This window comes from Myotis lucifugus, unplaced genomic scaffold (assembly GCF_000147115.1).
Source record: "Myotis lucifugus unplaced genomic scaffold, Myoluc2.0 scaffold_56, whole genome shotgun sequence".
Taxonomy (NCBI): domain Eukaryota; kingdom Metazoa; phylum Chordata; class Mammalia; order Chiroptera; family Vespertilionidae; genus Myotis; species Myotis lucifugus.
In genome coordinates, this window is record NW_005871104.1 from 306,130 (window position 1) to 321,204 (window position 15,075).

General features: G+C 37.6%; 1 protein-coding gene across 1 annotated transcript in view; it reads left to right on the forward strand.

Moving 5' to 3' along the window:
- Positions 1-14,761, forward strand: part of PWWP2A (PWWP domain containing 2A) — a 34,088-nt gene extending 19,327 nt beyond the window's left edge. Inside the window, 3 exon segments of the mRNA XM_023754065.1 lie at positions 405-1,369; positions 10,977-11,096; positions 13,330-14,761. Coding sequence (XP_023609833.1) covers positions 405-1,369; positions 10,977-11,096; positions 13,330-13,343 — 1,099 coding nt within the window. The 3' untranslated portion in view covers positions 13,344-14,761.
- The last annotated feature ends 314 nt before the right edge of the window (positions 14,762-15,075 follow it).

Consider the following 15,075-nt stretch of genomic DNA (forward strand, 5'->3'; position numbering starts at 1 on the left):
ATGGGATTTTACAGATTCAATATTTTTTGGGTAGCTAAGGCTGAATTTGTTTTCTGAAGCTTTTGAAAGCTATCCTAACCAGAAGAAGATAAGTATATTACAAATTTATAATTGCATTTGCTTGGACATGTTATGTATATTTGAGTGAACATAAGTCAGATGCTTAATACTAAGATATCTAGTATCCTTTCTGATTCAAGACTGGAAAGGTCTATTCTAAATAAGTTCAACTATTCTGGCATTGGGATTTTGGGGCAGGAGGTGGTCAGTGGTTTTTTATTTTTGTTCTTTAATGTGAAATAATTTTCAGGAAAGGTCATGTGAGTAAATATTAGGTATTGTTTAAGAAATTGTATTATAGCCATTAACTTAATGGCTTTCTTTTTCTTTCATTTCTTTCAAAGGTTTGGGCCCCACGGGATCCCTGTGACAGTATTTCCCAAAAGGGAATATAAGGATAAACCGGAAGCCATGCAGCTCCAAAGTAATACATTCCAAGAAGGGACGGAAGTCAAGTGTGAAGTGAATGGTGCTGTTCCCGACGACCCTTCTCCTGTCCCGCCACCTGAGCCGAGCTTGGCTGAAAACCTGTGGACTTCCAAACCACCACCACTCTTCCATGAAGGAGCACCTTACCCTCCCCCTTTGTTTATCAGGGACACATATAACCAATCGATACCTCAGCCACCTCCTCGGAAAATTAAGCGACCCAAACGAAAAATGTACAGGGAAGAATCTACTTCAATAATGAATGCTATTAAACTACGACCCAGGCAAGTCCTGTGTGACAAATGTAAAAACAGTGTTGTTGCTGAAAAAAAAGAAATTAGAAAAGGTAGTAGTGCAAGTGACTCTTCTAAATATGAAGATAGGAAACGGAGAAATGAAAGCGTAACTACTGTGAACAAAAAACTGAAAGCTGACCATAAAGTGGATGGGAAAAACCAAAATGAAAGCCAGAAAAGAAATGCTGTGGTTAAGGTTTCAAATATTGCTCACAGCAGAGGTAGAGTAGTCAAAGTTCCTGCTCAGGCGAATACATCAAAAGCTCAGTTAAGTACTAAAAAAGTGCTCCAGAGTAAGAACATGGATCATGCAAAAGCTCGGGAAGTGTTGAAAATCGCCAAAGAAAAGGCACAAAAGAAGCAAAGTGAAACCTCTGCATCCAGAAATGCACATTCAAAAGTCCATTTCACACGTCGATATCAGAATCCTAGCTCAGGTTCCCTTCCACCCCGGGTTCGTTTAAAACCACAAAGGTACAGGAATGAAGAAAATGACTCTTCTCTGAAGACGGGACTTGAGAAAATGCGGAGTGGCAAGCTGGCACCCAAGCCCCAGTCGCGTTGCACCTCTACCCGCTCAGCAGGTGAGGCCCCTTCAGAAAATCAGAGTCCCTCAAAAGGCCCTGAAGAGGCCAACAGTGAGGTTCAGGACACAAATGAAGTGCTTGTGCCTGGTGAGCAGGAACCACAGACACTGGGCAAAAAGGGCAGCAAAAGCAATATCTCTGTTTACATGACCCTAAATCAAAAGAAATCTGACTCTTCCAGTGCTTCAGTGTGTAGCATTGATAGCACAGATGATTTGAAATCCTCCAACTCTGAGTGTAGTTCTTCTGAAAGCTTTGATTTTCCTCCAGGCAGTATGCATGCACCTTCCACCTCCTCCACATCCTCTTCTTCAAAGGAAGAGAAAAAGCTCAGTAATTCCTTGAAAATGAAAGTCTTTTCCAAAAACGTCTCTAAATGCGTCACACCAGATGGCAGGACCATATGTGTAGGGGACATTGTTTGGGCCAAGATATATGGCTTCCCTTGGTGGCCAGCCCGTATTCTTACTATAACTGTGAGTCGGAAAGATAACGGCCTCTTAGTTCGACAGGAGGCCCGTATTTCATGGTTCGGGTCTCCAACAACATCTTTCCTTGCTCTATCGCAACTGTCCCCCTTTTTAGAAAACTTCCAGTCACGCTTTAATAAGAAGAGAAAGGGCCTGTATCGCAAGGCTATCACAGAGGCAGCTAAGGCTGCCAAGCAGCTGACCCCGGAAGTACGGGCTCTGTTGACACAATTTGAAACGTGAACACGGACAGTAAGGTAGGCAAGAACCATTGAAAGGTACCACAGATTTTTCTAGTCTAGTTAGGAGGAACTTCTGCAAAATAGCCTGGCCAAATTGGAGAGAGAAATTGAACTCAATTGGCTGCTTTTTTTAAAATAAAAACTTACCTTATAGCCATTTTTAGACTGAGAAGCTAAACTGAACAAACAATCAAATTTTGTCTTAAGGTTGTGAGATTTTAGTAGTATTTTTCAGTTTTAAAGTCTAAAACCACCCTAAGGCACAGGAGCCATAGCCTCAACTGAAAATGAATTTTTGCAGGGACTATTGCCATTTGTACCCAGTACTGTGTGTATGTGTGCATATATACACATAAATATGTGTGTGTATATACATACATACTATATATAAATAGAATCTAGCCTGTCACTGTGTGACACAGGTTGCATATTTGGGATTGTAGTAAGGGCTGCTGAGCTGGGGGAAATAGTGTGGATATTTAATGACTACTTGTTTTTAAATTAATGAACACGTAACCTTTCTATGTGCATAATGATGCAAGAGCTTGATATTTAGGTGTTTGACAAACAGATGCTTGCTATTCAGTTTCAGACTGGGGAAATAGCTCAAGTGTTTGGGATTAAGATTGTCAAGGCTGGCTAGGTTTGAATCATCTCTCTCCTTTGTTCAATGAGGATTTAACAAAAACTTTCAAACTTCTGGTTTGGGAGTTCAGCTAGGTTTGTTTATCTTTGGATATGTAAATAGTTGGTTGCTAAATTTGGTCAGATTACTCCTGACTGGCTGTTCCTAAATTCTTAGGATACGTCCTGATGAATTACACTTTGTGAATTGTCATATGTGTAATTATTGCCTTTTGGATGTACCTAATTTGATAACTTAAAAAAATATTTCCGTTTAAGGTATCTGTTTGCAGGTCAGAAAATGAGAAAATGTAATTGTGTAATGCTCTGAAATGTAAAAAAACAAGCTGTAAATAAAATCGACTAAATCCAAATTATTTGTGTGTGTTTCTCAAAAAGCTTTGAAAATTTTCAAGATGGTAGAAAATTAATCTTTGTAACTGTGTAGAGGAGGTGAAAAATCAAACTTACTCCTTATTTGCCCTATCAGAGAATATAATATCTGAGCATAGATGATAATCTTAAAATGAAATATTGTAGTATAGAGGTCTAATATGCTTCTAGATGTGAGACCCTTCTGCTAGTTTCTCCTAAATGTATGGGTTTTATTTTTTTCATTTCTAGCCTTAATATTTCATCATGTGCTTGATTTTTTAAAAAAATATTTGAGAAATTACAACCAGTCTCTTCTGGCTCCAGTGCCTCAGGTATCATTGCTTTTGGGGCCGGTAGCTTAGCTCATCGTTTTTCTACATGGTCCATATGTCCCTAAGATTTGATTTTTTTAATTTTCCATTTTTAGCTTTGTATTGTTAGTGAAAAATATATCAGATTGCCTATGAAGGCAAGTTTATCCCAAGGTAATGTTGCTTTCATACTTTTTGTGTCTAACTTTTAAATTTGATATGTCAATTTGACACTTTGGGAAACTTGAAATATTTAAAGAGCAACTTTTCATGGATTTCTATGTAATCCAATTTGAAATACCTTAGTTACTATGGAATTAATAATGAAAAGATTAATGGAGATTTAAAATCAATAGTTTTCATGTTAGCTTCCTTAAGGTTATGGACTTCTATGATTTATATACTGATTTCTGCAAAAGAAAGTAGAATTTCTTCTGGGGAACCCAGTCAATGCTTTTTGATTATAATAAACACACAATTGAAAAAACAAGATGTTTCACTTGAATAGAACATATTCTTTCCTGCAAACAGAAACAACTATTTACAATTTATTTTTGATAACAGGTTGAAAGAAGTTCACATCATGATTGAAGGGTTTTCAGGAAGTATCTCAAGATTTTCTGAGTATTTGTTTCAGATTAACGAACTGTTCAGATATTTTTGAAAATTTGAGTATCCAAGGTTCAGATTTAAACAAAGGAGCATAAAGTCACCTGAAATATGTAATTCCAAGGCTTCATATAATGATCCCAGGTGAGTTTCATCCGAACATGGTGGTTTTGACAGTGATATTGCTAATATAGTCAAGTGCTTTGGCAAATGTGCTTTTGTGGCATAAACCAAATTTGGTTTCAGAAGCCATAGGCAAAAGAAAGAAAATAGTCTATTTGTTGAGTACAAAAAGAATTTTATGTAGTCCATACCTTTGAGGAAAGGCTTGAAGCACAATCACAAATGTGCATGATCTCCAATCATGCCATTATGAACTGGCAGTCTGGTCATTTCATCTGAAGTTTCAATAGGGAAACAAGTTTTAAAGATTTTCTGAATACTAATTCAGTAGTTGCATAGTAATGTTCTGTTCAAATAGAAATTTCTTAAGCAGTTAAATTTGCAGATGGAGATAGAGTAGAATTGAGTGATTGCAACCCCTTTTTTCTTTCACTTGTTAAAATGAGCATTTACTTGTATGGAGATAACAAAATGGGTAATTTTTACCCTTGCAGAGAGAAAACGAGGTGCGGGCCAGGTCTGCAGTGGTCTGAGTAAAATGGCTAAAACAGGACTAGCAAGGGGAGAAACCAAGTGAAGTAAGAGCTGTAAAAGCCAGAGATGAAATTATTTCTAGAAATTCTCCGAAATTTAGTGTCAGAGTTTTTCCCCCCCTTTTAGTTTTCTAGGATTTATAGGCCAGAAAGCTGACTTCATTTGGAAAGAATATCTGTTCAACCCATTTATAGAATTAGAACCAGATACCTAAATGATGAAGTAAAGTAGAATTCACTAGTCTGAAGTCCATTTTCATGGTTTGATAGTGTGTCCTGATGTGGTTTTGATGGGAAAATTTATAAATAGTAATTTTAGATTAGTACTAAGTAGAATAGACAGGATTATAGCTATAAAGAACTGCAGGCAAAGAATATGGAACTGTTACTAAAACCAACTATACTTTAATGGGTGAGTTTCTAATTTATAAAATACTGAGTTGCCACCTCTCTGAGGTTGTACTCATACTGGTTCTGTGGAAGGAAAGATACACATTTACATTCTTTGATAGATATACATCCTTTATATAGAACAACAGAATTGGAATTTGGAAATACTTTAAAAAACCTTTAATTTGGATTTAAAATTAGCTTTCTTTTAAATTTTGAATTTATCGTTCTGCATTAGTTCACTTTTGTTAAGGACTCATAGCAGAGACTGGCAAATGTCTAGAAAAGTTGTTAATATTTTGATTCAGGATGTTTTGATTTGGGCCAGGTGATGGCCTCCAATAGGGAATTTGCAGGGACAATGAAGACCCCCTTTTTTTTTAAGTGTGGGAAATTTAGGGTTTGCTTTGGGATTATTGCTATTGAAATGCCTCATAGGGAATTCAGAAATAGAACATTAGGCTGGTGTCATCCATGCATTGCTAGGAGAAAATAAAACAGCTAGCTGTCCTGGCCGCTTTGGCTCAGTGGTTAAAGCATTGGCCTGCGGACTGAAGGGTTGTGGGTTCCATTTTGGTTAAGGGCATGTACCTTGGTTGCAGGCTTGATCTCTGGCCCGTCGGGACAGGTGCAGGAAGCAACCAATCAATTTGAGAGAGACACATAGATGTTTCTCTGCCTCTTTCCTTCCCCTCCATTCTGAAAAAAATCAAAAGAAAAACAACAAAATCAGCTAAGCTGCATTAATTTTGCCTAGTTCTGACTTAGTAGTTAATAGGCTCTTCATATTCTGTATGTATAGTTTGTGTGCAATTACTGTATTCAGCAAAGTGAGTAGAATTAAAAAATGAAAGCTTTAGCAATTAATGTTACGCCATTTTAAATGAAAGAATAGTAAGTTTAAAGTCAGAGATCATCAAGGTCAGTGGTTCTCAACCTTCCTAATGCCGCGACCCTTTAATACAGTTCCTCATGTTGTGGTGACCCCCAATTTCATTGTTACAAATTGAACATAATTAAAGCATAGTGATTAATCACAAAAACAATATGTAATTATATATGTGTTTTCCGATGGTCTTAGGTGACCCCTGTGAAAAGGTCGTTCGACCCCCAGGTTGAGAGCCGCTGATCTAGGTGGTCGATATATTTTTGGTTTTCCAGGATGTCTTGGTGTCTTTATCATGGATAGTTGACACAGATCAGAAGAGAAACAGTTCAACTCTTTTTAGGTGAATTAGTGGGACTGTATTTACCCATTACTCTCTTAAGAGTAGGTTTTTAGATTAAAACCATCCTCTCTCACTGACAAAAAATTGTTTTTGACACTTAAAAAAAAAAAGATAATTTTATTGATTTCAGAGAGGAAGGGAGAGGGAGAGAGAGAAACATCGATCAGAGAGACTCATTGATTGGCTGCCTCCTGCATGATCCACACTGGGGATTCAGCCCGCAACCCAGGCATATGCCCTGACTGGGAATCGAACCATGACCTCCTGGTTCAGAGGTTGATGCTCAACCACTGTGGCACATTGGCTGGGCTTGGACACATTTATGAATATGGAATCCATTTAAATTGTTTGTTATGAAGTTAATTACATTAGTTTCCAAAACTTAATTTACATTAAGTTACATCACAATTGCCCCATATTTTCAAATTTGTGTACTTTTCATTTTTTTTTTTTAATGTTAGTACAACTAATGGAAAACAAACGTGCCTTGACACAGGTAGAGAATTAGAATACAATTCTAAGATCTTGTGTACCACACTTTGGTAGGAAACAAGAATTTTTATATTATGTCTTTAAAGTCCATGTTGGGATGAATTGAACAAAATTTTCATGCATCTAATTAATCTCTGAAAAAACTAATGACCAAACTTGAATTTTTTTCTTATAGATTCCTATGTTCTGGTACAAATTAAAGATTGGTTGTGGGGAAGTGTAAAGTAAAAGAAGAAACTGTAGACTCAAATGGTATCAGGATTTATCAAAATACTGAATTTGTGAGTCAAAATTCTCATTTTCTAACTGAATGAGATGTTTGTAGTATATGTTGTCTAACTTACAGGCTGCCTTCTGTTGGACATTTGCTTGTAAAACATTTTTTTAAAACTGATGTTGATAACAGGCTTGTTTAAAAATGCCTGGTCTTAAAACTTGGTTTAAACATGAATTAAGTATTTTTTCAATTTTCTTTGTATCATGAGAATGAGACGGTTGACCTCCTTTTATTGCCTTAGATATCTGAGTCTTAACCGGAAATCATGATTTAAAACTTCTTAAAATTTTTTTCTATCCTGTAGTGAGTATTTAGAAGGAAAACCAGGTATTCCATAGCTAAAGTGTTAGGCTGTTATCACTTTTTTTCCTTTTTACACAAACTAAAAAAGTTGTAATTATAATGTATATCAAGCTTTAGCCGGGGTTTCAAAAAAAAAATTAAGATAATTTTGTAATCCTGTGTCCCTTAGTGCCCTCCAACACAGAGATTCACCTAAAAGCTTTTGAACAAGTCCTGAACAAGTCCAGAAGGAACAATCCCTCCCAATGCCCCTCCCGGTGAAATAGAGAAGCATGGTGCTTGCTTGGGGAGAATGTGTTGTAGAAATGTGAGTGTAAAAGATGGAAATGGATAGATAGCTATGAGCGTATAACTTGACTGATGCAGGTGAGTCTGAGCGTTCATGAACATTTTGGCGCCGGTTGTGCTTGACAACATGAGGCTTTTATTGATGAAAGGCAATCTCGTCCACTTTCCAAGCACACAGTTGAAAGTACAGTCTCTTGAGCCAGATTTCCTAGATGCAAAGGCTGCCTTGGGTCTGTCACAAGCTGTGTAATCTTAGGCAGGGTACTCAATGTCATTGCCTGTGAAACGGAAAATAATAGCACTTCCTCATAATGTAATTCCTCATTAAACCAATAAACTGCCTGGTAGAAGACCTATGTAAATACTTGCTGTCATTACCATAACCACCACTTTCTGTGAATGGGATAGAAATTCCTTTCAGGTAGTTTGTTTTTTTGTTAATCCTCAACTGAGGATATTTTTTCTATTGATTTTTAGAGAGCAAAAGGGAAGGGGGAGAAAGAGAAAAATCACATGTCAGAGAAACGCATTGATTACCTCCTGCACGCACCCTGACTGGGGCAGGGTTCAAACCTGCAACCCAGGTAATTGCCCTTGACTGAGAATTGAACCTGAGACCCTTTGGTGCTTGTGCTGACACTCTAACCCCTGAGAAACACCAGTCAGAGCTCAGGTAACTTTTGATATCCTGCAACATACTGACTATAAATGAAAGAAATGTTATAGCAACATTATATGAAAATAACAATAATCATAGTGTAATCATCCACAGATATCTATAAGTAGGTATGAATTATTTCCAGCAGGCATGTGGAGGGCTGCTGGGTTGGAGGTCATGGGACTTATGGTGAAGGGAGAAGTGTATTAACATTTCAACACTTGCCCCATTCATTTGCGGATCACATAAATCCCAGGAGTCTATTACTTGCGGGTTTTCTCCTCTTTTATGCCAAGCACAGGGCCTGACATAGCAGAGATGATAGTCCACTTGTGAGTGAGGAAGAGGGATTCTTGTTCAGACACTGATGTGTACTAAGGACTAGTCACCATTTCAGAAGCCTGGCATTTCCCACATCCTTTCAGAGAGGCTTGAATGAGCAGGTGGGGCTCAGCAGAGTAGAGGTCCTCCTAGGATAGTTTTCCAAAAGTATTAGAACCACAAAGCTACCCTTGTCAGCTCTGGGTACTGTAAACTAGCTGATTTGCACAGATGCTGTTTTCCCCTGGGACCATGGTGTTTCATTATTTTAATATTTTGTGGAATGGTGAAAAGTGGACATGAATTTGAATGTTTCCTCTCATTCCCCCCCCCCCCCACCTCATTTTTTTTTATTGCTGTTGGTATGATTTAGTAAGAGCTGTTTCCCCTTTCTAGGAGGGAAATACTTCACATTCCAAGGTCTTGATCCGTGGCCACATTCTCTGGAGTGTAGTCATTTTTACTCATGGCTCATTTTTGAGATGCTGATTACAAAACTGATTTTCCTCCACAATTTAGCTTTTCGAAGGAAATCTGGCTGGGAGTAGCACATCTAGGTGTGACTCCTAATGTTCTGGTTAGAAAAATACTAAGCCTAGATGCCAGAATGTCTGTTGTGTTGATGCTTTTATCTGTTTGTTCATGTTGCAGCATGCTAAATTGTATTAACACGTTAAGTCGTGTCAGTCACTGGTGACTGACACTATACTTTCCACCGGACCGGTCAGTCACTGGTGCCGCCAGCACATCGTGAAATCGGGTAACGTGGGCTAAACGGAAAGGAAGACAAAACAGGCTTGGCGCTTAAAGTGTTAAGAGAAAATTCATGTTGAGTGCTCAGCAAGATGATAGGTGCATGTACATAATCTTAATTCTTTAGTTTTTCATTCTGGGCTTTGCTCTAAGAGTGTGACCTCCTCTGCTTCCTTCTTTCATGCATCCAAAAAGGAGACGAGTGTTTACTTACCCTGTTCTGAGTTGTCCTTTTATCTCTGCTGCCTCCCAGGAACGGTTGCCTTACATTGTCGCATATAAGCTTTGACTTAATGAACAAAATAAGTAATTCCAATAAAATGGCTTTCAGGAGGGTGTCCCTCCATTTACTGTATCACAGTCAGGGCTCCCTGGCTTTGTCTAATGGATCTTGTAGGTGTGGTCAATATCTAAAGAACCTTGAGACCCCAAAAACCTATGTGTGTGGGGGGGGTGGGGGTGGAGGGGGAGTAGCAATGCACAGGAAAAGATGGTCATTCTTTGATGCAGATTCTTGACTTTGGCCTAGAATGGAATAGGAGGTTCTTTAGAATGATTGTTCAAACCTAAAAGCTGTTACTTATGGAGGGAGAGGTTGAAAAGAAATTCTCTTGTGCATTCAGATTCTTTTTCTTCTTGGTGTGACTGCTGTTGGGTTGTAGTAGTATATTTAAGTTTTCCTGTGAACAAAAGGGTAAAAATCTCATTGTTAAGCCTCATTTAAGGAAATAGTTCTGTTAAAATTCAGAATTATGTTTATAGATTAGGTGTATAAAATTTATCCTTTTCAATGTCAGAAAAGCCTTTTTAAAAGTTTTGATATGTTACTGGTTCTGGTTTAAGTTAGCATTTAAAAAATATTGTAAGGACCAAACATTCTCTAACTCAGTGACCCCAGAGTTAACTATAGTGATTTGATAAATGATCTGTTAATACTTAAAGTAGGGAATTAAGCAGACAAGCAAATACTACTGTGTTAAAAAATAAGGCTTGAAATAGCAATCTTTCTTTTGAAGCTTTCTCACTTAGGCATTCAGAACAGAGACTTCGAATACTATCTTGTTAAACTTGTGTTAAGCAGATATTGAGTCATTGATTCAGGTCCCTGAATAGTATGCACAAGTGGTCATTGGCATTAAAGGAGAAAGGGATTTAGGCACGTTTTGGTCATTCTGCAAAACAGGGTCTCATTAATGTTGTGATGTGGTAGGGATGGAGACTTCAGCCCTTGTTGAATGCTAAGATCAGGACTATTCCAAGACTATTCCAATACTAGGCTAGTAAAATTTTTGTCAGGAACGTTAAGTGCAAGTTAGCATTGGAGGGCAGCATCTTGGTTGTGCCTGAAGGCAGTTTGCTGCTGAATTGACTTGGGCCGGAGAGTGCCCTCGCCTGGCTAAGGCTGGTGTGTATACACCTCCTCTGTTTTCCTTGGTTTACAACCAAAGCTTCACATTTTGTGAAGCCAGTAAGTTATGTAGAATAAATTCATTATGAAAATTCCACTGAATTTTGGTCATATTTAAAATTTTTTTTTTTTGTAAAATGGATTAAAAAGAACTCAATGACTTCTCTACTTTTGTTAACTTGGTTTTTTCTACCATAGGTCTCAACAAATGGCAGCTATTACATCAGACAGTGACGAATCCTGCTGCTCCCTTACAGTGTCTGACAGACCACTGTGGATTCAGACTGGGAGCATTGACGTTAACAGTGAGACGGGCAGGTCTGTCTGTGTTCAGCTCTGCCAGAGTGAAGAGGGCACCATGTCATCACTTGATCATTTCCAAAGTAGATGAGGCTAGATGTAAAAATTCATTAGTTCTTTTTCCTTAGCTTTTCATTGGTAGCTGCGTATCCCTCATGTAGGCGATCGTTTTAATGAGTCAAAATAACTTTTCATTTCGTGTTACCTGCTGTGCTAAAAAGTAGAGCCAGCCTCCTTCGAGCTTCCATGAATTGAGAGGAATTTTTCCTATGGTGGTAGAAGTTGGGTGTCAGATTGTAGAATTATGCCAGATAGCAACTGAGCCTCCGTGGATGGTCAAATAGTGGATTCCTTTATCTTTTCACTATCTCAACCTTTCTTTCTCACTTTTATATTCATTACTTTAATTTTGTAGTCATTTCTTCTTACTGTATATATAAGAATATATATATGTTCATATATATTCTTAGTGAGTTAATCTCAAAACTGTCATTTACAACTCAGTGGGTGGAAAGAGTGTGGCAGTGTAGTTTTAATTTATTTAAGCACATTTATGAAAACTTTGGATAATGCCTGAAAGGCTTATTTTGGTCTCTTAAACAGGAGGAAAGGTTTCGGGATTCCGTTGTGCTGCTTTTGAATTTGTGATCTTTTTTTTGTTTTCCTGAATTAAGGCTATTTGTTGGGCTGTATTGCTGCATGAGCTGTAATGTGCAAGCTGGGTCAGAATGGCACATTTTGGATGAGAGGTTGAGGCTGGGAAATTATGGACTCTTACCTGTATAGGGGTGGCAGCTACCTTAAAATGATCTCTTGAGGGAATAGCGTCTTTGTTTTTATTCTGCATCTGTCATGTGAATAGTAAGATCTGCTACAATCCTTGACTTTCCTGCCAACTTGAATAGGCCTCACTCAGATTGAAGCCAATTATTGACAGTTATAAATAGGAAATGGAAATGTACATGGGATTCGCTAGTTACTATTTTTCTCCTTAAATTTATAAAGGATATTTACTACCAAAGTTCTGAGTATTAGTATAATTCTGAATATTTATTATTACATTAGTATAATATCTTAGTTTTAGAAAATAAACACTGCTCTTAGCTGAATGTGAAATTTTAAGTGTTAATCATTCTGGTTCTTTAGAAGCAAGGACTACACCCACCTTCCACTCTGATGTGTGCTGTGTTTATGGCTAGAAGTAATTTTTCATTGCTTAGGAAGATAGAATGCCCTGTGGGATTTATTTATAGGCTTTGATCCAGTAAGTGAATGAAGCATGGCAACCGTTGGAAATTTACCAGAACTCTTTCTCCATGTTAAGAGTGGGAAAGACATCTACTGTGAAATGTTTGGAAGTTAAATATTGGGAAGAATGGGGATTTTTCTTTTATTTTTGCATTCTGTATTTGTTTTGTCTGTTATCACACTGAAAATACCACATCTTTGGTTTAAAAATACGTTTGACCAAAAAACTCATTGTTCTCTCCACAGATCACCTCTTTTGGAAGTCAAACTCCTATTGATACTGGGGATTGTAGAGGATTTCAGTGGGGTTTTTTCCACTTCTGGTATTAAAGGCAGGTTGGAATGTTAGGCATTCTGGTTATGGTATTGGTAGTAATTTTCATAAGCCTTGTCCTTTCTAATGTTCTGTTCAGAGTCCTGCTTTTTGTAGGAGGACTGGTCAGTCTAACCAGTGTGTACAAGTTGTCTTCTAGGACAAAATGGTGCTCTTTTGATGCCTCTGATGTTCGTGTCTACCTCTGGGGAGTCACCCCCCACCCTCCTCTTTTTTGCTCTTGGTACATGTGTGGACAGTGTGATCTGCAGCGGACTTTGACATAGCCAAGTTTTGTATATAAATGATTCTAAGGTCTGCAGGTAGCCTGTGCTAAAGCCAGGCTGCTGGTGCTTCACAGCAGCTAAGCTGGCTCACAAAGCTTCGTGTTGTAACCTGTGAAATGCAGTGTAAAGAACAAAGCTACAGTTCCCTTTCTTTAGAAATTTTCAAGTGCAGATTGATAATGTGAAGATGACAACCATTTTATTTCTGTTGGAAAGAACACGAATGCTTCTGCTGGTTTAGAGTGGCAGTAAGTTGTTTGGTCAAGTTTAACTGATTTTAAAGAAAAAAAATCAGTTGTGATCTCACAATCTATATAGGGCTTAATTAAACAAGGACATCACTTTTCTTATATAATTACTTGTGCTTAACTACATTTTCTTCCTTTTCTTTACTATATTTCAGCACAAAGACATTAGCAGGCTGCTGGTTTCGTGGACCTGTACCACAGTGACACAGAGAACACCAGAGCACCAGGATTGAATGAAATTGGAGACTCAGATTTTTAAAGCTGCACTAAGAAGTAAATGTTCAGGCAGTGGTTAAAACCAACAGTCTCTAAAGGGCACCTGTAAATTGTGCTGTAGTAAACAGAAGAAAAGGTATTAGGGGAATGTTTTCTAAAACAAACTAAACTATTGCAATAAATTATGCATGAGATGAGGAGAAAAGTGATGTGAAATACGCACACAAGAACTCATTTTATGTGCGAAGACAGTTCTTTTGATTGTGAAGTTCTTTTCAGGAGTTTGGACAGACCTAAAAGGCATGGGATGATGGCAGAAATGTTGAATTATCTTTCATACTAAAACTTTGTTCTTTCTCCAAGGTTTATGTTACTCAGTTCAGATATGAGCAAAGGTATTTCTAAAATGACTCGCCTGTGAAACCAGTGGTCACATGTGCTGAGGCCAGTGTTTCCCTTCAGGGTGCCCCTGGAAACGACAGGAAAGATTTAACATCATCCTAAAAGGATGGTAAGGTACCCCCACCCCACTCACCCTGAAAATTTGGACCTTTCTTTCATAAAGCAGGGCTGTATTACCTTAATACATATTAAGATGTATTTATTTGCCACCAGTATTTTAACATTTTGTGCACATTTTCATAACCCCATTCTTAACTTTTAAATTATGAGTCAGAGTAGATAGGCTAGTGTTGATCTCAGAGTGATGTATATTCTGAGATCTAGTTCTGAAATCTACTGAGCTGAAAAGGCATTTACTCTTCCTATCGTTATTAATTTTATTTAGATCCCAAAAGGTGAAAAATCTGAATTCTGATGTGGCGCTCTCCCCCCAGAGAGCTCCTCTTTCTGTGTAAGTGCAAGAAATTCTTACAGGTGTCAGGTGGGGCTTGTGCCTGGGGAACTGGCAGCAGAAACAGACCCATAAAAGATGGTGTCAGGCTTTTCATGAATTCTTACCTTTGGAAAATACGTATTATAAAAAGAACCCTTAATTTTTCTTTTTTAATGAGCAGAGATAACCAGATTGACCTGTTAGTGCTACATTTTTAAGGTATTTTATATTTGATGGTGCCGTACTTTTAATAATAAATACTGAAGTTTTTTAGTGGCAATACCAATTTATTTTTTAAACCTGAAAGATAATCCTTATTGATTACTTAATACAAAAAAAAAAAAAAGCCAAAAAACAATTCATTTGAAGCAACATAACTGAGCATTTGGCTTAAGTGTTCAAACTTTCCATAATCTTACTGTATAGGTTTGGAATTACTTAACTCCACACTCAGGATTAATAAAAGGTTCTGGGGGGAGTTTTAGAACATTTAATATACCTGACTAAGGACTTGTTTCACAACTCAAAGAAGAAAAGGTAGGCACTCTCATTTCTGTGAGTTGAATACAAATCCTAATTACACTGTAAGTAATTAAAAGTTGTGATTGCATTCTAAAATTGTCTTTTTTGGAAAGTATTTATCATGAAGTCATTATACATATGATGAAATCTGAAAAAGCTCAGGAACTATGCCAGCAGGGAGTCTAAAGATTACAGGCCTCAGTGGCACCAGACTCTCTGCCCATCTTGTCTTTAGCTGTATTACCACCAGCAGTACCTTCCAAACTCCCTTCAAGAACCAGACAACTCATGTCATGTGAGTTGTATAATCAAGAGTTTTAAGTAAGCT